We start from the raw sequence: 25054 nt of genomic DNA on the forward strand, positions 1-25054 counted from the left end.
CCAGATATCGCCCCGCCGAAGGGTGTAGCCACTCACTGTACCCACCTGCAGGGGGATCTCTTTCCCCTCTCTAAATTACACTGCACAGTGAAACTCGGAGCGGCTGATTAAAGCACTTGCTCCATTTTCAATGGGGGCCACATGTATGTACGTTAGAAATTGTGAGTTCCCAATTGCGATTCCATGTGAATCGCAATTAGGAAATCACAATTTCTAATGTACGAAACTCTATTAAGTTTCATTTGCAATTTCCAGTGGGCCGTAAATAGACCTACCTCATAAATATTCATGAGGTAGGTTGCATTGCGCGATCCATCGGGAATTGCTAAACACACAGGGATGGTGGCCTGCTGGGGACAGCAGACCACCATGTCTGTGCTTCCTTTTAAATAAAGCAATGTTTTTTTAATACATACTAACCTAAAAGGAAAACAGGATGAATTTCAAAAATACTAAAGTTTCATTCTCCAAGAGTCGGCAGTGGTCAGTGGGACCACTGCCTGCTCATAAAAAACATTTTTGCATGCATCTCCTGGAGATCCCTTCCCGTTTGAAATGGGTTACCACCAAATTGACTTTGGTGGTGAAAGGCAAATGATTTGTAACTGCATTTTGGTTGCAAAAAATTATTGATGGCAGAGCGAGTTGCTATTGAGAAAGGACGCCCTTAACATGCCCCATCCTAATAACCAATCGGAAAACCCAAATTGCAATTTGATAACAAGTTACTGAATTGCTATTTGGGCTTTGTACATGTCTAAAAGTCTTTCTGCATTTTTCGACCCGTTTGCAACCAGCAAATAGGTTTGTACATGTAGTCCAGAATGCGCTGCCCTTAGGGCAGCCCCAAGTGCCGTGGCAAAAAGATAAACAGTGTGCCTGAAAATAATACAGGCTCTTGTATACAATGGCTATTGTGTTCTGAGACTTTTCCAATAGAAGCAATAACATAAAAAAGACTCCAACTTCTTTCCTCCAGTTTTATATAATTCTAACAAAAACAGTATATTGTTAGAGCATAGGTTTGCACTCTCATCAGTGAGCCCCTGAATGCAACCAATGTTATACATTTGTATGCCCTGGCGACATTCACAGAGTAAACTATGGACATATGCAAATCTGATAAAAGGGCAATTCCCTAGCTTTGCACGTCTAGATTATCAATCAGTACATGCTTAGAACAGAAAATGGAGTACGGGTGTCAATGACAACTAAAAGGACTACAATGGCAGGACTGCTTAAGCTCCACACAAGTATCTTGTGCGTCATCATTATGCTGCACACATTTGTATAAAGAAGGATCAGTGCACAGGAGCGTGTCAAGCAAGAAGGATCAATGCACCATTGTTAATGTTGATGCACTATGCTACATGATGAAATTAAAAAGAATAACTTGTTACGAACAGTAAAGTCCCGCCCCAGGACCCACCAATAGTAGTTCTAAATTGCGACTATGAGAAATCTTCAAAGGACTAGGTCAGGAACAGATAAAAGTAGTAAGAGAGCAATGACAGAGCTGTAAAGTAAACAAAGTGTATGGTGTTGCATAAGGCAGGAAACTTAGCTTATTAAATAGACCTTTATGAAGCAGATATTTGGGGGCATTGTAAATTAAATTCGCTTGAAGCTGTAGAGAATACTTTCCTTTTATGTTATGTTATACCATTTTATAAAGCGCACAGCTGCCCCAGAAAAGGTGGGTCCCAGGGCTGAAGCAGAGACTGCAAGGCTACTGACTGGAGGGAAAGCCTATAGCGAAGGGAAGAGGTACGTTTTTGATTGCCTTACGAAATGCCAGTTAGTTGTTCATGCTGTGAATATGTATAGGTAGCGTGTTCCAAATTTTGGCAGCCAAAATACAAAAGGAACGCCCGTCGACACGCACCCTCCTCACCCGAGGAACAACCACCAGATGCTGCCCCACTGAACGAAGTTGCCGGTAAGGAAACTAGGGTACAAGCAGGTTGGCCAGAATGCCTAGCGAAGGAACATTTCAAATTTTAAAAGCAATGCAAAGAGACTTGAACTCTATGCGTTTGGCCATAGGCAGCCAGTCTAGCTCGCGGATAGCGCTCATGGTAGAGCAAGTTCTGGGCAGGCCAAGAAGGGTTCTGGCAGTAGCATTTTGGACCCTTTGCAATCTCCGAATTTCAGTCTTGTTTGTACCCAGATAGAGTGAACTAGCATAGTCTAATGTTGACAGGATAGAGGTCTGAACAATAACCAGCCTGATGGACGGGTCAAAAAACTCCAGCAGCAGTTTAAGCCTTTGCAGTATGCCGAAACAGGTCCCTGCCACTTTCTTAGTTTGAGTCTGAAAGCTAAGGGCAGTGTCCAGCCAGACACCTAGATTTTTTTACCACCTGTTTGGGGGCGGGTGCACAACCTAAGGTGGCAGGCCACCAGCGTTCGCTCCATAGCTCAGTATCTCTCCATACCAGCAAGCCCTCAGAATTGCTGGCATTGAGCTGGAGACAGTTGGCAGTCATCCACTCAGTGACAGCCTCGAGGTCGCTCCAAAACTTGCAAGCGTCCTGCTTCGTCATAGAGTGCAACTACCAACTGTGTATCACCTGCATATGATACTGCTGTGAGCCCTCTGCTCTTGGTCACCACTGCTAACGTTTGGACACATAAGTTGAAAAGCGTTGGGCTCAGAGCTGAGCCCTGTGGCACCCCACGTTTGGTAGTATGGATCATAGAGGCAAAAGGGGGAGCTGTTACCTGGACGGTCCTCTCAGCAAGATAGGAGGGGGACAAATCTAGGGCAGAGTCCACAATGCCCACCTCCTCCAACCCCCACAACAGGGTCTGGTGGGAGAACGTGTCAAACATTGCCCTGAGATCTAATAGAATCAGTGCCGAAGTGCGACCCTCGTCTAGAGCCCCCCTCAGATGTTCCATCACTGATAGGAGAGCAGACTCTGTGCTGTGGCCTGGACGAAAAACATTCTGGGAGGGATCCAGTATGTTGTAATCCACCAGAAATCGAGTCAAAATGGAGTTAATATTGATCTCAGAGATCTTAGAGACCCAAGGCAGGAGTGAGATGGGACCAAAATTCTCTGGATTCTCTCTGTCAAGGTTAGATTTTTTTAACAATGGAACCACCCTAGCTTGTTTCCAAGTCCTGGGGACAACTGCCGTACACAGAATAATCGCCTGGCCCAGATGTGTAAGGAGCACAGGACAAGGATTTCATGAAGTGTTCAGGCTTAAGGGGGTCAGCCGGAGAACCGGATTTGATCTTGCTAATGAGCACAAACAGCTCATCCTGAGAAATTGGTGGAAAAATGGCCAGAGTGTGCATAGGAGGAGATCTAGACACAGGGGCAGGACACATAGCAGTTTGAGGAAAGGTCTGATAAATATTTTAAACCTTCTTAACAAAGAAGGAGGCAAGATCCTCATATTGCTCATCGATATCAAGGCTGCTATAGGAACCGCTGATGATTTAAGATCTTTCAATATCGAAAAAAAAAATTGGGAGTGATTGCTTCTGTTCCAAATTTTGTCTGCAAAGTATGCTGCCCGTTCAGTCCGAATAGCCCTGTGATATTTTTTAATGGCTGCCTGATAACACCCCTTCAGAATCGGATCATACTCCCGTCTCCATGCTCGCTCCAGCCTTTTAACAAACTTTACGCAGGGTGGTGAGCTTATCGTTCAACCAAGGACTAGATTTGGTATTACGGCTTTTAGACCACTTTGCATGGATAAGAGAGTCCAGGGCCAAATCTCTATTAAGATCACCCCACAGTATTCCAACATTGTTGATTCGTATGGATCTAAATATGAGATCTACCGCAGATATTGAGACACCAAGACCTATACTTTACTGGTTAAGGGTATGGGCAACAGAGGAATCAGAAGCATATAGATATTGGCTCCAATGCCTTCTGGGGGGCTCATGTGCTGCTAAAAAAAACTTGGGGGGCCCATATAAAAAGCTATACTTTTAATCTCGGTTTAGGAGACTTTTGGTCCCACCCACTAAATTTGCCATGTAACACAAAAGAAACACTAAAGGTGGCCTACTGGAATTTTGTCCTGAGTAGAAAATCCAAAGTACACCAGTGGATAGTTTGACAGACCTGTTCCTCTCCCATAAATGCACTTTTGAATGTGACTTTTATTTAGACATGGTTCTTAATCCTTATGCATGTGCACTTTACATTACATTTAGGCCTGGGACCTTACCTGTCATAGCTTTTACTAGCACTTGAAATATGCTGTCATGAAGTCCAATATCTGCCCTATGGGATGTGTAATTGTGGAAACTCTTGAACATGTCTTTTTTTTTTTGTCCTGCCAATAAAAGATGTGCCCGCTGGATCAAATTTTTATGAAATCTTTTGGAATTGAGGGACTGTCACTCAATAATGCAAATAATCAGATTTGATACCTGTCGACCAATTATTTTTTTAGTTTCAAAATTCTTAATGTCCACATGGCAGGTTAGGGCAAAGCAGATTGTTAAAGGATGAATTTTTATTTTTATTCGGACTAGCAAATGCGTTATCACTTTTTCCTTTTACAGATTTTTTTTTAATTATTTGCCCTTGCTGGTAGTGCTTCTTTATTAGCTTTTTAAATTGTATTTTTCCTTTTTATACTTGCTGTTACACTATCCGTATTTTTTACATTTCTTGCTACATTGTAATATTTGTATTGTTTGCATGTATTATGCCTTGTATGGTTGATATAAAGCCGAAATAAAGTATGATGATGATGAAATATACCTTTCAGTGTTCATCTGACATAGCTAGGTATCAATGTGTTTATGCTGCATCCTAATATCTGTGTATACGAGCAGCTCTAGGTCACTGATTAATAGGAAGAGTTTCCAAATTAAAACATAATTGGATCATATTGCTAAAATATTCCACATATTTGTTCTTTTCTTTTTTGTTTCAGAGAGGGGCAACAATCTCCAGAGCAATGGCAGAAGATGTACGGTCGATGTTCTGGGAATGAAGTCTATCACATTGAAATGGAAGAAAGCACATTTTTTGCTGAATATGAAGGAAAAAGCTTTACCTATGCATCTTTTCATGCACATAAAAAGTATGTTCTACTCATTAATATCATTTTAGTACGTAAAAATTGTTTTATGCATAGTGAGCTAACAAAATACTATAGGGGGATATGTACAAGATTTGGCGATAACTATCGCTAACGCAAGTTAGCGCTAGTATTTTTATCGCCGTGTACCGCGGTTAACAAAAAGGGCCACTAACGCGGCGTTAACTCCTTGTACATATGCCCCTCAGTTTCATGTTTGATTTGTTAAAGTGAAGGTAAGCAATTTATCGAAAAACAGCAGCTACCTGTATTGTCCTACAACAAATCACCCACTGATAAATGCCAAACCATATAATACAAGAGGAGAGATTAAGGCTATCATTATACAGTCTTTCTTTTTTTCAGTGACCTTGGCACTTCAGTGACAGCAAACAAACTATGACGCAAGCAAATATGCTACGTTGAACAGTAGACATTTGATAGAAAAGTGTATTGTGATGATGGTGTCACTAATACATTGCCTGCCTAAAAGGAGATAGATGGACTATTTCCGAAGTGTGACAGTCAGAAATATGCTTCTGTGCCTCATCTATTTTGACTCTCTGTTAACTGCAAACCTCCGGTACTTGCACCTGCTGTCAAAAATTACCTTGGGCCAATAAAAGGTGTTGTAACCTCCAAGGAACACCGAGTCGTTTCCGTCACCAAGGGCCATATGTAGGAAGCCACATACCGGTCGGTAACGACCGATTTTCGGTAAATATACCGTTACCGACCGGTATTTTGGCTTTTGCTATGTAGGGGGCACAATTCAGGATTCGGTAATTTACCGAATCGGTAAAATTACCGAATCGGTAATTTTACCGATTCGGTAAATACCGAATCCTGAAATGATATGTAGGCGGAGTGTCTCGTTGGTGTGGGGATTCGTTATTTACCACCAACTAAAAGTTGATGGTAAATGACGAATACCTGTGAAAAAGCATTTTTTTGCAATTTGAAGTGTGCAATGTGGCAGACATACATGCCCTTAGGGCATGTATGTGCGCCACATGTGCACACATGGACGAATCAGGGGTGCAACAGGGTGTCAATGTGACACCCTGCCACCCATGACGATGCCTCCCCCATTACCGATTCGGTATTTACCGAATCGGTAATGGCAACTGGCTTCCCATTCATTCCTATGGGCCTCCAGGCCCATAAGAATGAATGGGAAGCCAGTTGCCATTACTGAATCGGTAAATACCGATTCTAAAATACCGACATATACCGAATCGGTAATTATTTACCTACATTACATTTACCGATTCATAAATACCGAATCGGTAAAATTCGGTATTTAAGAATCGGTAAATGTAATTTACCTACATATGGCCCCAAGAGAGGAGACATTAATTCTACTGATGACAGGAAGACAATTACTATCCATAACCTTAAGCAGGGAATTTGGTAGCTTTAATAGAGAAGTAAAAACACTTTTCGAGCAAAGGTATTTTGATGACAATGCTTGATTTTTTTCCAGAAATAAACTCGAGAGACAGTCTTAAATATTTTCAGTAGATAGTATGACCATGTCATCAAATTAAGATTAAATTATCGAATTTAATTAGAAAGATGTATAATTTACTATGTGAAACAGTATTATAGAAATGTTTTACATTCTACAATAGAAAGGTAACATGAACAGTGTGGTATCATGGTCAGAACATCCTCTTTCATGAATATCATGTCCTGAAGATGGTTTCAAAAATATTCCCTTTTTACAGTTAATAACAGAGAATTTAAACCCAAAGGGATGATATTTTTTAAATTTGTTTTTAGGGCACAATAAATATGTCTGCATAATATATTCTGGCATACACCCAACAGGATTAGGGATCATGTATACCTTGCGTTGGGTAGGATAGTCCTCACCATGATGATTTTAATAGAATTCAAAGTTCCCTTCATGATGATGAGAGGGATTCATCATCCTACTGCTCGGTTGATGCCACATTATTTGCATTCATGCTGTAAAGTGTATCAAGAATCACATGAAGATAACAATTCTAAATGTCATTTTTTGATCAAATTTAGCAGCTCTCTGATGGCTTTGAGCTAATCACTGATAGTATCATTAGCAGAGTCGGCACCAGAATGCGGGCGTTTATATCATCGTCCTTTGTAGGGCTGGCTTGGCACTGGTGGCGCCCTGCGTGACGATGTTTCTTGGCGCCCCCACGTACTCCCGCACTACCACCCTTTAACAGTGCCCCCTAAAGTCTCCATAACCACTTTCTCTCAGCTGTATTTAATGAGTTATATAGCGCCACCTATACCAGTGTAGGGTGTCAGAGCACTTTACATCACATGCACAGTACACAGAGAGAATCAAGCATATGTGTGTAAATCAGTGTATAGGAAATCTTACATAACCTATAAGACTACAAGGTGAGTCACATGACAGTATAGTTTAAGAGTGCTTGGTGTAGAGAAGCACAGACTCAGAATTTAAAACAAAACCCCATGGTTGGGGGTTACATTTATTAATAAGGATTTTTTTTACTGAAATTAACCCTTTTTGAAACATTAGAATAATGAAAGACAGAGGAAAAAATCATATCGCTCGAATCTATACCTTGCAGTTTGCCTGCCGCTCTTTGATGACAGTTATTAGCTCACTGTTCCATGTTAGAATTTTAACATCTACACTGCTAGTAACAAAGGGATCTCTCTGACAAAAGCGCTCACCTATTTAAACTATATGCACTTTGTGATCTGCATGGTACACATTCTTTGCAGCAGGCATATATGTGCTACAATAAAATGAGCTAAAACTTCCACTAGACAAAACTCCTTCTCTCTCCAGGAAGAACATAAATCCCTGGAGTTATCTTGACATGTTTATTGTTGTATGAAAATTGCTGGAGACCAGCAATGCAGCAGCAGGTGCTTTTAAAACAATAAAATACTTCCAAATACGACACCTCCTGGAAGAGTCAGCACCCGGTGTGGTGCACCGGTCGCACCGCCCTAGTCCTTTGTGATCCAATTAACCCAATAAAAAGGGCCCTTGATAGAAACTGTCTGATATCACTTCTCGGAAGCCATTGGAATTTGGTACGTGGATAACAGTTTAGGTAATGGGCAAGTATAGTGGGATATTCATGTGTTCTTGGGAATTCGAATCTGCCATTATAAATGGGTTTGGTTAATACTGTGATAGTTGATCTGCAGTTTTTTTTATCTCCGTAGATAGTGGTAGTAGAAGCCTTTGTCAACATCTCCAATGTAAACAACAGAACGGAACAGAATGCAAAACAACAAAAAAGTCACGACAGAAGCTAACACAAAAATCACTGTACAACAAGACACTGCAAATAGGTACAAAACACAACAGCACAAAAAACATACCAACTCGTCACAACAACTACAAACTACAACACGACAAATATGCATATATGTATTCTTGTCATACATTACCTCTTCCATAAGGGTTATTTTATAATGCATTGCTAGGTGTTTTCACCAAGCACTACATTCAATGACAAGTATTATCAACAGTCAAACGTGTTTTCTAATCTGGGCCTCATCTTTTAAGTTAGTTCTTGTAGTGTTAATTTTATGTGCTAAGAGCAGTTTATAGGCAGAATCTTCAATGCATCCAGATGTGACTCTACTTTCTTGCTTCAGATCGGTTAGGAAACAAGTACACTATTTCCTTTATACTTAGGGCCAGATGTAGGTAAAAGCACTTTTCGAGTCCTTAATAGCGAATTTTAGGGAATCGCTATTAAGGATTCGCAAAATGCCATGTAGGTAGAAATCGCAATGTTTTTTGCGATTCCTTAATATTCCTTAATTGCGAATTGCAAATTGCAATTCGTAATCAAGGAATACCTTCCCATTCATTCCTATAGGCCAAGAGGCCCATTGGAATGAATGGGAATTGCGCACGCAATTTGTGAGTACCCAATAATAATTCGCAAATTGAGTGCGCAATTTCAAGGGTGCAAGGGTTCCAGAGGGACGCCCTGTTGCACCACTGAAATGTGCATGTGTGCACATGTGGCACACATACATGCCCTATGGGCATGAATGTGTGCCACATGGCACTTTTAAAAAAGCAAAAAAGTGCTTTTTCAAAGGAAATCGCAAATTACCACCACTTGCAGTGGGTGGTAATTTGCGATTACTTAAGGCCAAATCGCACTTTCTTTTGTGCTTCTTACATTGCATTAATGGAATCGCAATTTGCGATTCCTTAAATGCAATCGCAAAATAGGGAATCTCTAATTTTGAGATTCTTTATTTTGCGAGAGGATTTTTGTGTGCTACACTGCACACTGCTAATTTGCGATAGCAAACTCTGAAATTCTGCGAATTTCAGCATTTGCGATCGCAAATTGGCTTCCTACATCTTGCCTTTAATTTTTTATTTTCTCCACACTTTTTAAAATTAAAAACGTTCATAGCATCATTTCTAATTACTAGTGACAGTAAATGGCAGCTGTCTTTATTGAAGTATGTGCTGTTGAATAAAGAAAGGGAGCAGCGCACCATTTAAACTGAATTTTCGAAAACATTAGAGTTTAAAAAAGCGACAATACATCAAATAAAAGTATTCCGGTTTCTTCGCCTGATAGCATTGATTTCCTTCCGTAATCTTTCACTCCCTTGGTAAGTTTAGAAATGATATGCATTTGCTCAAGATGACAGTATTCTTCCAGAAGCTACACACATACCGCCCGCGTTCAGAGTAGATACTCATTTCAGTTGACATGCTTTTTCAGGGACCTAGCCACAGCAATAAAGCGTGAAACGATTTTGCCTGTCACTAAAATGCATCTTGCTGTCATGATACTCCTACCATTGTGCTTCGAGCATACTGATTGTGCCTAAGAATAGGTATTCTTGGTTTCAGCAAGCACATCACACTTATGGCGCAGGCAGGGAAGGTGAAGACTGATCTCTGGAAGCATGCGAAGAATGAATGAATGAATATTAAACTTATAAAGCGCTAACTTAGCCCAAGGACGTCAAGGCGCTATAGCAGGACCAGAGTACAGACATAAAATGACATGTTCAGACTAAAGTCTGTATGAAAAGCCAGGTCTTCAAGGCCTTACGGAAGAGAGAGTGTGAGACCTGAAGAGAGAGATCTGAAGGGAGGGAGTTCCACAGCTTAGCGGCAGCAGTAGAGAAAGCTCTGCCTCCCCATTTCGCCTTTTTAAACCTCGGCACTGTTAATAGATTCTTTATTTGAGGACCTGAGCTGCCTTGTATGGACATAACGCTGAAATAGTGCTTTAATGCCGTCAGGGCCTAGGCCATAGTAGGCATTATGAGTCAGGCAAAGGGTTTTAAAAAGAATTCTACGGTCCAGGGGAAGCCAGTGCAGCGTGATGAGGGAAGCCGAGACAGAGTGGTATTTTGGAAGATCGATCACCAGCCTGGCAGCAGCATTCTGCACAAGCAGCAAACGTTGCACCAGGCCTTTATTTTGCCCAAATAGAGGGCATTACAATAATCTAATCTGGACATTACAAGGGCAATAACAGCATGTTTTCATGAGGCAAACTAAAGGAACCGGGAGATTTTTCTGAGGATCCTGATTATCCCCAAACAGGTGGACACTGTCCTACTAATCTGTAGGCTCAAAGAAAGAGAATTATCCACTATGACCCCTAGATTTTTCCCATGGGATACAGGGCAGGGGCAGCTGCCAAGTGTATCCGGCCACCACTCATTGGACCAAATGTCCAGCTGGTTAACAAAAATCAAGACCTCGGTCTTTTTCCTGTTCAGTTTCTTGAAGTTTTCCACCATCCAGCGAGAGACTGCCTGCATACAATTATTAAAATTAATGGCGGAGTCCCTAATACTGTGAGTGATATGCACCATTATTTGGGTGTTGCCGGCATAAGACAAAACCTCCAGCCCAAATGATCTCACCACCTCCCCAGCGGGGCCACATAGATATTAAAAAGTGTTGGGCTCAAGGAGGAGCCCTGAGGAACTCCACATGACAGGGAATTTGAAGCAGAGTAGAATTGGCCCATTATCACTGTCTGTGCCCGATCACGAAGAAAGGATGCGAGAAGCCCCAAGGCCGAGCCCCCAATCCCTATCTCCCTGAGATGTTCAACCAGCCTCAGAGGAGATAGGGTATCAAAAGCTACAGTAAGGTCAAGTAGGACCAGCAATGTGGTGTGCCCTGCATCCACCTGAGTACGGATGTTATTTAATACAGCAGTTAATGCTGTTTCTGTACTATGGTGGCTTCTAAAGCCATGTTGTGAACCATCAAGTATCTGGTGATCCTTTAGGTAGCCACTACGATGGGAATTTAAATAGGTTTCCAAAATCTTGGCTGGGACTGGTAGCAAAGAAATCGGACGATAATTCTTCAATTCCGTAGGGTCCAATGAAGGATTTTTTAAGAGTGGCTTAAGCACTGCAGTCTCCACGAGGTAGGATACTGCCCCTTTGAGATCGCTACGTTCAGTACAGCGGTAAGGTGGGGAACAATAACCTCTCTGCCAATTTTTAGCACCTTCAGGGGGCAAGAGTCCAGACCAGAGCCAGATGTTACTACTTCTAATAGCCGGTCCGTAACATCTGGTGACATGCAAGGGAAAGTGAGTAGCCTGGATGACTCCTGCATAATTGCACCATCATTAAGGTAGATTGTAGGCTGAGCTGGTAACCCCGCTTTATAGTTGGACGCCTCCAACACCGAGTATATATCTGTGATTTTGGTACGGAAGAAATCTGATATTCTATCACAGAACTCCTGCGAGGTCTCCGAAGGATCTGTGACTGGGAGAGAAATGAGGGAGTTGATAACCTTAAAGAGTTCGCTAGAGGATTTGATCGACTCTGTGATCTGTGAGTAGTATATCCCATTTTCTTCCATGATAGGTGCGCGGCGAGCAAGCCAGGCTGGTTAAATAGGCTCTGAGCGCTAGAGCGCTGAGCACCTGGCCCGGCCCCCAACAAGCCGGAAATAGAGTATGGAAACCGCCGGGCACCCTACACAACAAACGGGAAAACCCGTGGTGGACCGGGGTGCAGGTGGGAGCACTTAGAAGCGCTACAAGGGAGCGAGGTCCCAGAGAGGTAAGAGCAGGAGAGCATCAGGCAGATACAAAAACACAGAATCAAAACGAACTAAAATAGCACATCACACTTAATGGGGCGGGCAGTGAGAGTAAAGACTGATCTCTGGAAGCATGCAAAGAATGTCTCCTGAGGGCGGAGCCTCATGGAGCAAATGCCCGCGAAAAGAGCCTGGTGCCCGGGAAGATGGGGCAGGTGATTGGTCCACGGGGTTTGAACCCCCAAATCAAACCAAAGGGCTTGGCGTGGGCAAGGGGGATAAGGAAAGGGGCCATATCTTGAGAGCCCGACGTTGGAGAAGGTTGCCGCCGAGTGACCTGCAGCCAACTGAAAGGAGCGTGGCCGAGCGGTCTAAGCCACAGGAGTAAGGCTCCAGTCTCTCCCAATGGTTCGGTGAGATCCCACTGTTACCAAGGATTTTCAACAGCGGCCAGCAGCAGGGAGCAGCAGTGAAGCTGTATGAAAATGGAGGATCAGCACGCGGGACTGCACGGTCTGAGGAGGCGAGCTGGTGCATGCTCTTAAGCGGTCAAGAAAGCAGGCAGCGATAAAAAAAAAAAGGTAGGAGTCAGCACAGTGAGCCCTCCGCCTACCGCGAGGCTTCCCCCCTGAAGTGTGCAAGGGTTGTCCAGCACGCACGGGCAGAAGAAGCAGAAGAAGCCCCTCCACTTTGGTCCCGCAAGGTTCCACCTACACAAGGCCAGCCAAAGCATAGTTAACGGGGCAGGAATGAATCAAGAAAATGCCAGGCAAGGGCTGGGAGCTGCAGGAATGCCATTGGCCTGCCCGGTATGAAGAGTCCCCAAAGGGAAAGCAAGGAAAGGTCCCCATCCTGCTCGAGGAGAGATAGAGGGCATAGAGCAAAAGGGGCGGGGATCTCGAGTTGGACGATGACCTCAAGATAATGCTGGTGAAAGCACGCCAGCTAGTGGCCGGCAGGGGGCACAAGTGGGTGAGCTAGTTAGTGATGGCACAACTTAAAGGAGTGCCAGCGACGAGACCCAGGCCATCGAAGGCCTCCCAGGGCCCGGGCACAGGAGGGAAAGAGGATGCAAAAAATTAGCCAAAAAGGGGGAGGCTTGCAGCAAGAAAAGTGCCAGAGTGGAGAGCAGTGCAGCACCACAACCTCAGGAGAAACCTATGACTAGCAGCAGCGAAACAAACAGGACCGGGGGCAGGTATGGGAGCAATACCCCAGAGGATAGGACCAGGAGAAGGATCATGGGAGTGCAGCAACAAAACAAAGGGTGGTAACCAACGGCAGAGGGAGGGACTAACCCCACCAAGGTCCAGACCGGTGAGGCGGCAAAGGAAGCAGGGGTAACTTGCAAGCAAAAACATACAGCCTTCTGTGGGGCTAGGCCTATTACAGCGCAGGACACGGGTGTAGCCAGCCTTATTCCGCTACCAGTTAAGGAGAGGATTTGGTGCAAGGAATACAAGATGTTGAGGGCTTGGTGGCGGCAAGGGATGGGGTAAGCACATGCGACCATCCCTTTCAGAATACACAATATAAAGGGAGGTACGAAGGCTCCCAACAAGGAAGCAAAGCAAAAGGGGGGGACCAGTGCCAGGAATGGGAAAGGTCAACCCGCGGCATGCTGGAAATATGATAAAGAGGAATTTAAATGGGGGCATGGTACAAGTACAGACATGCTTGTGGGAACTGCAGCGCGACACACCCAGTAATTGATTGCAGAAAAGAATAGGGAGCAGGGGAGAACAAGGATGGCAGCAAGAAGTAACAAAAGGGGTGGGCAGCCAGGGGAGGATCACACACCAGACCCACCGGCTCCCCTCCCCATCCCTTTTGAGAGAGAAGTGTTGTTACGGCGGCTAAACAAGTATCCCAACCAGAAAGGGGAACAATTACTAACAAAACGGTTTGCAGTGGGGTTTCAATTCTCTTACCAAGGACCCCAGGAGAGCCACCTTAGCCGCAATTTGAAGTCAATTATCGAGAACCTAGAGGTAGCCAAACAGAAAGCGGAGAAAGAGCTCACCTTGGGCAGGATGCCAGGTCCATTTATAGAACTGCCTTTTGATAATTTTTTGGTCTCGCTGCTAGGCCTGGTTCCCAAGAAAGAGGAGGGAAAATATTGTCTAAAAAACCATCACTTGTCATACCCACGGGTGAGTCAGTCATTGATGGGCTAGACCAAGGGAGATGTTCAGTATCCTACACCACAGTAGACGAGCCAGTGGATATGATCAGGATGATGGGGAAAGGAGTGCTGCTAGCAGAGACAGACATTGAAACAGCGTTTCGCCTCCTACCAGTACACCCTGACAGCTACCACCTGCTAGGGTTACAACTTGACAGCGCATACTACTTTGACAAATGCCTGCCCATGGGGTGCGCCATATCCTGCATACATTTTGAGTCCTTCAGCAGTTACCTCGAGTGGGAGGTAGGGTCATGTTATCCAGCAGGGTGACAGATACACTATCTGGACGATTTTCTGTTCATGGGGAAGGCAGGCACATCATATTGCACAGGCCTGTTGGAAAGCTTCATTGAGCTTGCACAGCAGGTAGGGATGCCACTAGCGATGGAGAAGAAGGAGGGTCCGACCACACAATTTGCCTTTCTTGGAATTGAGCTGGATACAGTGGACGGGGTGTGCAGGCTCCCCGCAGGCAAGGCGGTGGAGCGGTGCGAGATAATTCAGAGACTCTTAAGTAACAGAAAGGCAACACTGTGGGGTTCCAGCAGCTGCTGGGCAAACTCAACTTTGCCAACAGGGTTATCCCAGCAGGACAGGTTTTGCACAGTGCCTGGCGTGGCTAACAAAGCGTCTGTCAAAAAAGCATCACAGGGTGCTTCTCCCTCTGGTAGTGAAGGAGGACCTGGAACAGTGGAATGACTTCCTAGCTAAATTCTGATGTGGCGCGAGCCACGGGTGACAGCCAAACAATTGGAATTGTTCACAGGTGCCGCTGGGAGTGAAGGCTTTGGGGCAGTACCTGGACACGGCCTGGATGGCAGCCCAGTGGCTAGTAGCTTGGCACAAAGCTTAGGTTACAAAAAACAATACTCTGCTCGAGTTCTTCCACATGATCTTTGCATTCACTATTTGGAACGAAAAACTCACTAAAAAGCAAACCGCACTGTGAGTGGATAACCATACAGTAGTACAAGCATTTAATTTATGGACCCCAAAATGTCCAAGGGTAGTGAGGCTATTAAGACATCTGGGGTCACATGCATCATTGGAAATTGCGCTCGCAAAGGTGCAGATTTGCAGAATCTGCCGCTTTGAGACCGCAATTTTTGCATTTGAGATGCATCATCCCAAATGCAAAAATCGCAATTTTCAATTGCATTTAAGGCATCGCAAATTGCGATGCCTTAAATGTAATGCAAGATTGCATTTAAAATAGCGATTTCGCTATTATGGACGGCTAAATACCGATTATTTCAACCTGATGGTATTTAGCGAAAACTTTGAAAAATGCACTAAAGTGCATTTTTCAAAGTTTAAGGTTACACACACACATGCCATTGTGGCAAGTGTGCGTGCAATATGGGTGCACATCACATTTTCAGGGGTGCAACAGGGTGTCCTTTTGGATCCTGGGGCATTCGTACTTCACAAGGATGTAAAGGTGGGCCAAGGCGCGCAAGGAATACAAGGACATATGGCTGAAAAACACGGAGGTGACATGGCTGGGGCAGTCAGGCAAGCGACGGGCTCAACTGCTACCCGCCATTCAGGAAACATTAGGGTGGGAAGAGAGGCCTGACACAGTTATGGTGCATCTTGAGGGAATGAATTGGCAACCCTGGTTCGGCCATCATATCTGGGTTAACGGCAGAGGCCATACTGGTCCGCCCGGCCGACGTCATATGGTCTGAGGTCAAAGCGCAACACAAATAGCGGGGTGCACAGGACCATGCAGTCACCTGACAGGGGTGGGGATGGATATGTTCCTGCTTGGTATAGGCACTGGAGGAGTTAGGGTTTTCATGATGATGATGGGGGAGGAAGAGGGAGCTGCCAGAGGTCAGGAAGCCACTAGCCTAGGTTGATGAGTCACAAAAACAGTGTCCTTGGGATGCCTTTCGGCACTGACAGTGGGGGAGCAGGCAATCGACCAGCTTGAGATCAGCAGTAGGTGGTCAACCCACTTGTAGCCTGGGTCGGGCCTTATGCCACCCACTCATTTAAGGTAGCAAGGGTAGCCTGGAGGCCGCAAGCTCTAGACACCAAAGTAGGGGGCCTGTCACATGGGGGCTGTGCTGAAAGTGCTGTAACAAGTGTAAATAACAATGAATCAGTGTGTGATAATTGTATAGATGTGATGCAGTGTTTACATCATGGAACGTATGAATGACCATGGAAAATGTGATTTTTATGTTTCATGCTTTCAAATAAACTGTGGCTGTTATGCACCAGCTAAGACCCCGACTCCGATTACCCAGTAGGGGGTAGTTAAGGGTGCACAAGAAAGACCGCGGGTGGAGGGGCATCACTCGCATGTCTGAGAGGAGTTCTGAGTCCTTGCGGGAATTGTTGGCAGAAAATATTGAGTTCCTATGTGACAGGACTGCAAGTAACAGTACAACTAATTCCTGCGTACTTTTTCTTTATTACAAATTTTCCTTGCTGCATTTTGTCTTGATTGTATTTATATGTTTTCCTTTTGCTCTATTAGATTGTATTTAGAACTACTGTGGTACACAAAAACTGAGTCCATGTTAAGTATGATAAGGGCTTTGGTGTGTGAAACCTGGCTCAATGTTGACCACATGAATATATTTCAGGGTATTGTTGGTACTGGTGTCTTTCTGGATTTGCCCTTACATCAGTTATATAAACGTATTAATACTTATTGAAAATAGGCCATAATGCACCAGAGATCAAGTTGCGTCATAGGTAAATGCCTATATAATCATATGCTGTGGTTTTACATTTCACTCTTTTCAGGTTTTATTCCACACGTACACATTAATGTACACATGGATTTCTCAGCTAATGTGTTTCGGCCTAGAGCTAATATGCACTGGGGCTTATCAAGGCTGGAATTACTTAGTTATTATATAGTTAGAATCAAATTAAAATCACATAATTGCAAAATGTTCCAATTGTATAGACATGTGTGATTGTGGCACAATATCTTATGATACTGCACCAATGTATATACAAAAGTAAAACTTGTGGCATTCAGTGTGATCTGTGTACTCAACTGCTTATGTGAACGTTTATTCTGTCCTAGGTGATGAAGGGTATTAGTTATCCTTATTGATTACTAGGAATATAGTATGATTATATAGTCTAGTTAGAAAAGGCAGAAGAGAAAAAGGGGGAGGACCAGCCTCCTGGGATACTTTGTAAGGGGCTATGATTATAGTCGCGTTAACAAAGTGAGCACGTCAAGATAGTAAGAGCATGTCCTAAAGTGCTAAAGCGCAGTGGACAGTGTATGACTCATGAAGCTTAGAATATGAGAGTGTATGAGTCAGAAATCTTAGAATCTTGCAGATAAATTGTAAGTTGGAACAACGCTGATTTCGTACAGTGTCTTTTATGTAGAAGATTAACAGTAACAAATTGCTGTTAACTCAGAATAATTTGCCTTTATTGCTGTCTGTCTTCAGCCTGTCACGCTCAGCCTGGAATGTTCTTATAGGGCAGTCTCTGAGAGAAAACTTCAGACAGATTGATCCGACCAATTTACAGCAAATTAAGCATTCCAAAAACATTTTTGACACCTACAGGAATATACATCAGAACTATTTGTCCTATACTTTAAACCCTGGTTGCAAAACCAAGTATCTGAGATTTTACCTTATGCATATCCAAATACCCCAATTCCAAGGGTCATGGAATAGTTAATGCCTTGCAACAAAATCATGTCGGCTCTGCGGTTACAAGAACAAATCCATCGAACATATTATTTGCATATGCCGTAAGCTACTATGTAAGAAAAAAGTACATGAAGTCCAGTTTTATTTAAGCAAACAACAAGAAAAAATCCTGGATGCAGTTAGGTACTGCTTCTTTTCGAATAACGCACAATTCATTGGGAAATTCACAAAATTCTTGGACAATCGCTGTTTTTTTTAATTTGTAGAGCTTTTTTAAATTCATGGTCATATCTTTTTTATTCTTGGCACCTTAAGACTATAATCGGAATTATTGAAAGTTGCTAATTGGTTTTAAAATCGTAATGGATATTTTACTTTGCCCATACAATAAATAATTATTTATTTAAAAACAAATTGCTGTCTTATCCCAACCCAGGTTTGGTGTCTGCTTGATTGGTGTTCGGCGTGAGGACAACAAAAACATTCTGCTAAACCCCGGGCCTCGGTACATCATGAGCTCAACGGACACCTGCTTCTATATCCATATAACCAAGGAAGAGAATTCAGCGTTCAAAAAACAGGAAGACATGAAGGAAGCAAATTGTTGCAAATCCTCCTATCATGGCCCTTCTCGGCTTCCAGTTCACAGCATCATCGCCAGTATGGGTAAGTAGCATCCTGAGAAAACATTGCAGAAAACACTGCATCCGTGGTCAAAACAACTAAAATATGCATTTCAAATTTAAAATTCAGTTAGCATTGAACGGTGTACAGTCCATGACTAGCATTTACTTGTGGTTTTTTACGTCAAGCATTCAAGACTTCTTGTATATACTTTAGTATATACTTATATGTGTATGTACTTTGTAGGTTCTGGGTATCAGCCCTAGGACTTGTCTGCTTTTGCTTAGGGACTTTTCTTCGGTTCAACTGCCTCTATTTAACTGTCTAGATAGAAAACGACCAGTAGAGGTCAGTAAAATACCAGAATTGCTTTCTGCTGAGGGACTTTCTTTTTTTAATTTTTCTGGCAACTGCCTCTATTTAACTTTCTTGATGGAAAACGACTAGGTCAGTAAAATACCAGAATCACTTTAGCATTCTCTAGATTCCAGTCCAAAGAAATTGTCTTCCACAAGCACCCGTAGACAATAATATTTTTTTTAAATCTGGTATTTTCGGTGATGACCGCCGAAGGCCCTGATTTTATATTAAAAACAGCTTTAGACTGTACCATTTCCTGCTGAAAGGCAATATTTCTCTCTGTGCGCTCCCATACCTGGCATGTCACCCAGTTTGGTGCTTACTTTCCCTCCATGTTAAAGAACAGTAGATGTTTCAGCACCCAGGTTAATGTGCTGCATAGCTAAATACATATACGGTCCCAAAGGTGAGACCAATTGCATTGCAAATGCTTGTTTCTCCTTGGCAATGCTTTATGATATATGAGGAATGAATTATCCTCTGCAATTTGATTTGTGAGTGTGGTAGTTACCTGTAGTATGTAGTATGTACTTCTAATTTTCCAATTTACTTCATATAGATTATTTTAAGAAACATTGTTGATTTTCATTTGCTTATCGTATCTTTGTAAGGTGAATTATTTTGTTTAGTGTCTTTGAAAAGTCAAGGCATGCCAGTCTGTTTAAAGAAACTGCCCATGAAACATCAACAATAATAGGCAATTTGAATCTATTGGAGAAACAGAAAATATTTTTCATGGGTCATCAGGCTAGAAAAAGGGAACTATCAGAAAGGAAGAGAAGAATAACAAGCATTGACAAAGCCAAAAGGTCTTGACTATGTGAGGTCTATTGGCTTCGCCAATGTTTCTTAGCCATGTTGCAACGTTGCTGACAGTAAAGAAAAAAAGCACAACCGATGTTGACAACTTCAAAGCACTTTTTTTGTTTACTTTCATCCATGCTGGCCCTGGAGCCAGCACTGCTCTACGATATGGCTAAAAAAACGTTGACAAAATCAATTGATCTCGCAGAGGAGCGACCTTCTGGCTTTGCCAAGGCTTGTTTTAAGCAGTGGCAGCTGGTGAACCTTGAAAGTGGTGAGGCGTAAATACCTTCTTCAAATTTGAATAAGCAAGCAAACAATACCTAGAGAGCACAACCTCCTTCAAGGATTTTCTGCTGCAAACAGTTTGTAAAACATTAGAACAAAATGTTCACTTTGGAGCCCAGCCACCACATTAATTAGCTTGAAATCTAGAGGTTTTGAAAGGACAATGATGACATATTCGAGTAGACTTGTGATGTGCCATTATGCCTTGGCTTTACTAGGTATATAAGGACTTACCTGCTGCATTTGGTTGGACTCAATGCATCACGCTACCATTTTGCCCTTTATTATTCACTTGATTAGGGCAGTTATAGCAGGCCCAACTCGGCCCATCAGCTGTCTGGTGATGTAACAATGGCTGTTGTACTTGAGTCAGAAGACATTCCTCTTATTGCTGCATTGGTACATAGGAGAGGTGGACAAAACAACAAATTAACACAGAGAGTTGGCTCGGATCTCGGAGCCCATGCACGAGCCAAGCTGTGAAAATATGTGTTGTGTAAATCACACAACAAACGACGTAAAGTATGATAAAGTCTCTTAAAAGTAAAAAAAATGTATTTCTATGACACATTGAATCTTTGACATTATTAGGGCACATTGTCGCATAGCACTATTAAAAGTGATCATACTGTACAACTGGTAGCCTGAACACACATATGTATTTGAAAGTGATTTCTTTCATACATGATAATGAAGTAAATAGAGTTTTGGTGAAATACAATATTTGCCTAAGAAGACACATGAAACCTAAAAGCGCCTCTAGCTGAGCCATAGCTAGGCTTGTTCCTGACTCGAACTTCTAGTAAAGAGTAAAAACTAAATCTCTGTTTAGAAAGAAAGTTAAATAGGATGAACTCTATATGCAGATTAAGTGGGGTCACTACAGACCCTCAATGCTAACAGTACAACAAATTACAAAAAAGAAAAGCAATTTTGAATATGACTTTATATACTTTGCATGCGCCCTGTCAATAATAAGGAAAACTCTTAACATTAACTAAAAAGAAACTAACCTGAATGCCACCTTTCAAGGCTATCTTCTTCATGGATTCTTTCCTCTGCTTCTACGGGCCTTCCAGAGCCATGTAAACGATGTCAATTTAAAATAAAGCTCTGTTCGAAATTCTGTTTGGTGTGCTGTGTGGCTGAAGTGGTCGCAGCTCGCTGGAAATGATTTATGTCTACTTGTCGGATTAATGTGCACATTAGGAAGTTGTGGGGTTTGTTTGTTGTGTGCATTACTGTTTTGGACGATTGCATACCGAGTGTCCAATTCAAACCACATATCTGCTCTCTCCCTGCAATGGACCGACACCTGCAGCAAAGCCCCTCACATTTGTGTTTAAAAAATCTATGTTTGTGAGTGTGGGGCCACCTCCTGATTTATCGATGTGGTTCCTGCAGACTTCTTTTGTTTCCAGCTGAGAAAAGCAGATAGCTAAGCTCAGCCTGACAGTCATCCGTTCAGACAGGAAGTGCCTACCCAGCCTGGACTTGACAACTTCCAGATGTTTCGAGCCCTCCCTATCCTTGACAGCATATCTGAAGCTTTGTTTACATTCTCGTACATTCCTAATTTCAACATCTCAGATAATTTTTTGTTGCCAACCAAGAATTTACAAACATAAACGAACTATCACTTACCACGTGCATTACAAATAAAATAACCAGGGTGCAAGTTTTTTTAAATTTTTTATGTTTATAAGCTTTATTGAATAAATAATAATACAAGAGAATAAGCCAAACATTTGATATATTAACTGTGAACTAGTAGGCTGTAAAACAGAGTAGGAAGCTATTTATGTTTAGGACAAAATCACAGGAGGGAGAGAGGATGGTGGAAAGGGAAGAATATCAATCTGTAGCTGACAATTGAGTAGCATTATGAAAATAACCTAAAGGGTAAAGAAACCATTAGAATAATCAAACAAGAGAACAGTTCAATAATGAAAGATATTAAAAGAGGAAAAAGCTGAAATGTTAACAATTCATGGAGGTTGAATATTTTCTGAACGGTTGCGTGAGATATGTGATGTTGTAATCTTATTCAAATAATTGGTTAATGGTGACCAAAATAAATCTCTATTCACAAATGGTTTAAAAGAGAAGGCAAATGCAACATCCAATCTGTGATATTGACAGACACTGTTCCACCAGGAATTAACACTATTTAGTAGAACATTTTCAGTTTAACTAAATTTGCTGAAAAACTGACACCATCGTTAAATCAAATAAACACCTACCATGTAAAGGCAATCCCAACAAATCTGATAAGCTACCTGTAAAAAGAATATTATGTGATAGGGGAACTCGATGCTCCAAACACAACACGGATCCGTCCCCTAGGCAATTTCCACTTTAGATTTAGGATGGACAGAATTTGAGGCTCTAAGATATTTAAAAATCAGGGACGTTTTGGGAAGTGTTGCTATTATTCTGAGAAGTGGATCCTCTGCTGAAACAGACTCATTAGAAGAGAGAGAATAAAAAACATCCAATATTATTCTGATAAGAGTTGAATTTCTTTTGCCAAAACGAACAAGGACATCTAAAAGTTTCCTGAAAATGAGGAAAGGAGCAAGGAGAGAAGCCATCAAACATATCTTTGATCCAAACGTTTCCCTTAAGTCTCCAGGTCTTCCAATAAACAGGTCTATTATTGCTGGTAATGAGGCGATTGTGCCAAAGAGGAGAGCACAAGAAGGATTCCCTAGATGAAATGTTAAACTGACAATGATGTCTTAGTAAGGAGCATGTGTGCTTAAATAGTGTAAGAGAAGTGACATTAACTTTTGTAGTAAAGGCCAGGATTACTTTTACGGAAAGAGGTGCCAGTAAGGATCATTCATCATTTACCCATAAAGGAGTAGAAGGCGAGGAATCAATAAGAAGCCATTTGGAATCGAGTCTAAGACAAAAGGCCTTATGGTAAAGCCGGAAGTCGGGAAAATTCACTCCACTATTGGATTTGGGTTTTCGAAGATGTGATACGGAAATTCTGGAATTTTTTTTCCATAAGAGCTTAGAGAGGAGAGAGCTGATTTTTTTTAAATAGACAGATCGAATGTTGACAGGAATCATAGAAAGAATATAGAATAAAATAGGAGTGAAAATCATTTGAATGGAGTCGAGACGACCCCACCAAGAGAGAAAAAGAGGGTTGCAGGAAGAGATAAGTTTAGAAAATACGATCTAAATCTTCTTTCATGTTAATTTTAACTGATTCCAGTATGGAGTTATTGAACCAGATGCCTAAATATTTAATTTTAGAACTATTCCAAAGGAACCCAATAGAGTCAAAATGTTGTTTGAGACAAAATTTGGTAATAGGAAGAATTTCTGTCTTGTCAGAAAATGATCTTGTAACCTGAAGCAGAGGAGGAATAGAGGTTTCAGGGTGAGATATAAAAAGTAAAACATCCTCCGCAGAGACGGAAAACTTCAAATGATGATCACCATATATAAACCCAGAAAAAGAGGTATTTTGATGAATATGGGATAAAAAGGGTTCAAGTGATAAAATAAATAGGAGAGGAGATAGGGGACAGCCTTGACGTACACCCCGTTGCAGAGAAAGAATTGAGAAGTGAGACCGTTAACTATGACAGAAGCTTTAGGGGCCAAGTAAAGCAAGGAAATATGAGAAACAAATTTAGAGCCAAAACCCATGCCACTGGAGAGGTTCAAATAAGAAGGACCAATCCACTCTGTCGACAGTCTTCTCCGCATCAATCGCAACAGCGGCTCAAGGATAGGAAAGAGTGGGAGCCTTGTTCAAAAGATTAATAAATAGGCGTGATTTATTCTACTTTTAACAAAACCACATTTCTCTTGGCCAATTAGTTTTGGTAGAAGAGGGTCAAGACGAAGAGCAAGCAGTTTGGCAAAAATGTTATAATCAACATTCACCAGAGAAATAGGATGATAGTTCTTACAATTTTTGGGATCGCGACCATCTTTATGAATTAGACAGATAGGAGCTTCTAAAAAGGTGCATTCTGCTTTACCGCTAATAAAAAAGTATTGAAAGAGTTATAGGAGTTTGGGGAGAAGGAGATTTGAGAAGTGCAAATAAAATTCAGTTGTGAAGCCACCAGGGCCCAGAGTTCGATATTTTTTAAGAAGACTTAAAGATTGAGACAGCTCCGGAATTGACAGGTTAGATTCTAGAGAGGTTAAGTCAAGATCCTCATGAGAGGGGGAAGAAATTTGGTTAAAATAGGCATTAATGCTAGAATTAGAAGGGTAAGCCTCCGGAGTTTTATAGAATTTCATGAATTCTTTTTAGGATATCCTGAGCTTTGAAAAGAGTGTTCCGTTTGATAGATTCTACCAGCATGCGCTCCTTCTGAGATATGATATAATTAGCTAATAATTACCCAACATTATAGCGTCAAACCATAATATCGAGAGCTAGTACGTAGAAGATTAGATGAAGCGTTATTCGTTGTTATTTTGTTAAATTCGAGTTTCGCACCAACAAGATCCTGTAAGGCAGAGTCAGATGAGGACGTTTAAAATTGATGTTCAAGGCGCTTAATATTATTAAGTACATTTTTATGTTGCGCAAGTAAATGCTTGTTTTTCCTGGAAACAAAGTCAATGAGAAATCTGGGGGCAGTAGCCTTGAATGCGTACCAAATCACAGAAGGGTAAATATCTGGGTCTGCATTTAAGGAGAACTCCTCAGCAAAAGATATAAAAGAGGAAGAAAAAAATTGATCTTTTAGAAGGAAATTGTTAAGCTTCCATCTAGATGACCTGGGGTGTGGATGGAGCAAGTCAAAGTCAGTGACTACCGAGTCATGATCAGAGATGACGACAGGTCCAATGGAAGAGGAAGTAAGGTTCTGAGTCAGCGATTTGGAAAGAAAAATGTAATCCAACCAGCATAAGGACCCATTTGGAGGGTAGGAAAAAGAGAATTCTGTTGCCTCTGGGTTACAGAGTCTCCAAGCATCTAAAAAGTAGTGTGTTTGAGAAATTGTAGTTTGGAATTGTTTGTGAGTCTTGTGAGGATTAAAACTTACTTGGGAT

The 25054-nt window shown here is 42.1% G+C and overlaps 1 protein-coding gene across 1 annotated transcript in view; it reads left to right on the forward strand.

Moving 5' to 3' along the window:
• LOC146833914 (potassium channel subfamily T member 2) overlaps nt 1-25054 on the forward strand; it is a 1568236-nt gene that overhangs the window by 1375928 nt on the left and 167254 nt on the right. Inside the window, exons 16-17 of the mRNA XM_085599924.1 lie at nt 4918-5067; nt 18378-18607. Of these exons, the coding sequence (XP_085456050.1) occupies nt 4918-5067; nt 18378-18607 (380 nt within the window). The remainder of the gene's footprint in view (nt 1-4917; nt 5068-18377; nt 18608-25054) is intronic.

Source organism: Triturus cristatus, chromosome 4_2 (genome assembly GCF_964204655.1).
Source record: "Triturus cristatus chromosome 4_2, aTriCri1.1, whole genome shotgun sequence".
Classification (NCBI taxonomy): Eukaryota; Metazoa; Chordata; class Amphibia; order Caudata; family Salamandridae; genus Triturus; species Triturus cristatus.